The sequence below is a fragment of the Galeopterus variegatus genome, unplaced genomic scaffold, assembly GCF_000696425.1.
Source record: "Galeopterus variegatus unplaced genomic scaffold, G_variegatus-3.0.2 Scaffold5116, whole genome shotgun sequence".
Taxonomy (NCBI): Eukaryota; Metazoa; Chordata; class Mammalia; order Dermoptera; family Cynocephalidae; genus Galeopterus; species Galeopterus variegatus.
In genome coordinates this window covers 1,710-4,119 of record NW_007731227.1, presented here as the reverse complement: position 1 = coordinate 4,119, position 2,410 = coordinate 1,710, and the positions used below count along the sequence as shown (strand labels likewise).

Below are 2,410 nucleotides of genomic sequence, written 5' to 3'. Positions count from 1 at the left end.
AAAGATACAATAATATGTTGAACTTGCACAAGGCGAGAACAGTGCCGTGGTTACTAGAGGTGGGAAACGGGGAGGGGGAGGGACTAGTGAGAAACTAGTTAATAGACACAAGGAATGGTGGCCCTTTGTAATGATGAACATGCTAATTATCCTGATTTGGTCATCAGACATTGTCCACAGGTATTGATATTCAATTCTGTACCACACAAATATGGTTAATCAATTATTTTTCAATAAAAAAGAAAGAAAATATGATCCTCAAATCAGATGTCCAAACCAGCCAAAAAACTAAATAATTAAGTAGATTTAAGTCTTGCTACCACTAATTTGCCTTCTACAACAACACAATGGTTAAGTTTCCATAAAATCTTTGATCCAAAGCCTACGTTGCAAGATGTTTCTGGAAGACAGAATCAGTGGGGGACATTGTTGGAGGACCATCTGAAATAATGGCTGGGGACAGCCACTTGATACAAAGTTGTTTGTAATATCTGGGTTCCATCACTGGTTCAGTTTATTTGTTCCCATTGAACACCTCCTGCTTTTGGACTCTCTGTGTATGGAGCCTATACAAGTAGCTTCAAGGACCCAGAGACATGGTAGTGGCTTGTCACCTCAATCTGACTAATATAGAGTTTCAACAAATTCAGGAAAAGTTATAAGATAATAGAAGATAGTGCAGACTAAACATGATTTAACTTGAATAATCTAGATCCTTGCTACTCAAAGTGTGGTCCGTGGACTAGCAGCATGGGCATTGCCTGGGAGCTTGATAGAAATATAGAAGCTCAGACCCGACCCCCGACACAGAAGCTACATGTGAACAAGATGCCCAGGTGATTCATATGTGCGTTAAAGTCTGCGAGGTACTCATTTAAATTAGATTGAGGCTGGGCTGGTTAGCTCAGTTGGTTAGAGTGCCACTTTGTACCAAGATCAAGGTTTTGGTGCCCCATGCCAGCCAGCTGCAAAAAATAAATTAGATTGAGGCTAAAATAGCCTTTTTTGTTTGTAACTAAAAAGAAAAAATTGAATTTACATAATTATATAAACTCATTTAAAGGAGAAACTATTTACAGAAACCATGGTGATTCCTACTGCTGAATAAAAAATTCTATTTATCATTTAAAAAGCTTTCCTTTTTGTAGTTTGGTTTTCCTTAAATTAGGATTTATTTGGAATTGCTTTACTTTTCCACTAGCTTTTGCTAGGACAGGCTTCAATGAAACGTTGAAGAACCATAGCTGTTGTGCTGAATGGGCCTCCTGGTCAAAGACTGAACCTAAATAAATCCCGTTAGGGAACATAATAATATCCCTCCCTACACAAGCAAAGCACAGCTGACTGCCCAGTAAACCAGCAGTGCCTCTTGGAGGAATCTCAATCAGTCCTACCATGCAAGGCCCTTTGATGGGCTCTTAGCTTACTGTGAGGTTACACCCCTTGTCTGCCTCATCACTAGACTCACCCCCTGAGGGCAGAGCTGTCTTCTCTGGCATTATAGCCTAAGTGCTGAGAACAGGATCTGCCATGTATTAGGCCCTTAACACAAATTTATTGAATATGTGAATGAATGAATGAGGGTCCAGAGTGGGAGGAAAATGTCTAATCTCACTGTTTGCAGAAGTTCTCCTAGTCAAATTGTGGCAGTCCCTGATGTGCCACACATATCCAAGCCCCTGCCAAAACACTGTGGAAACGTCGATGTTAACAAACCCAGCAACGACCGGCCCCACCAGGGGGAGATACAAACTGTGTTCACAAATAGAATGCCTCCCTTCTGTTATTCCAAAGTGGTTGTTTCATTGTCCAGAGCAGGATGAGATCAGGATGGACATTCCCCATAAGGGTGGCCAGCCATCTCATCAAGCCAGGATTCAGGGGTTTCCAGGGTGTGGGACAGTCAGTGCTAAAACCAAGAAAGCTCTCGTTTAACTGATCACTCTCCCCATAACAGGGACCCATAGACTCACGAGCACAGACAGGAAGCTCCTGACTCCATTTTCCTTCCTCAGTGCATTTAACAGAATTAGTCCCATTCAGGTAAAACCTGCAAAAGGAAAATTTAATCTCTCAAGCAGTAAGATCATCCATCATTTGCATTTCAAATGTCTTCTCCATTGAGCATTGCTTCTTATTAATACCATTGACTTCTGTCCATATGATAATGCTGTTTTCCTGAGGATCTTTACACTCATCTAGGTCTTATCAAGTCTCCCGGCCAATACTGCAGGTGAATTGCTGGAGGGTTCCATAGCTGCTGAGTGTAAAAGCCAAACCCCTAAATCCCTCATCTCCAACCTGTTGGCCAACTTAACTTTATGTAAAAACAAAAAGCAAAGAACCGTTGCTTTTTCAGAATGACAAAAGTAAATCAAAATAAGTAACCTCTGCTATTCATTTTCTTAGA

At 41.1% G+C, this 2,410-nt stretch overlaps 1 protein-coding gene across 1 annotated transcript in view; it reads right to left on the bottom strand.

The window, feature by feature from the left end:
- Window positions 1–2,410, bottom strand: part of LOC103604389 (beta-2-glycoprotein 1-like) — a 12,273-nt gene that overhangs the window by 8,600 nt on the left and 1,263 nt on the right. Inside the window, exon 2 of the mRNA XM_008588946.1 lies at window positions 1,974–2,072. Within this exon, the coding sequence (XP_008587168.1) occupies window positions 1,974–2,072 (99 nt within the window). The remainder of the gene's footprint in view (window positions 1–1,973; window positions 2,073–2,410) is intronic.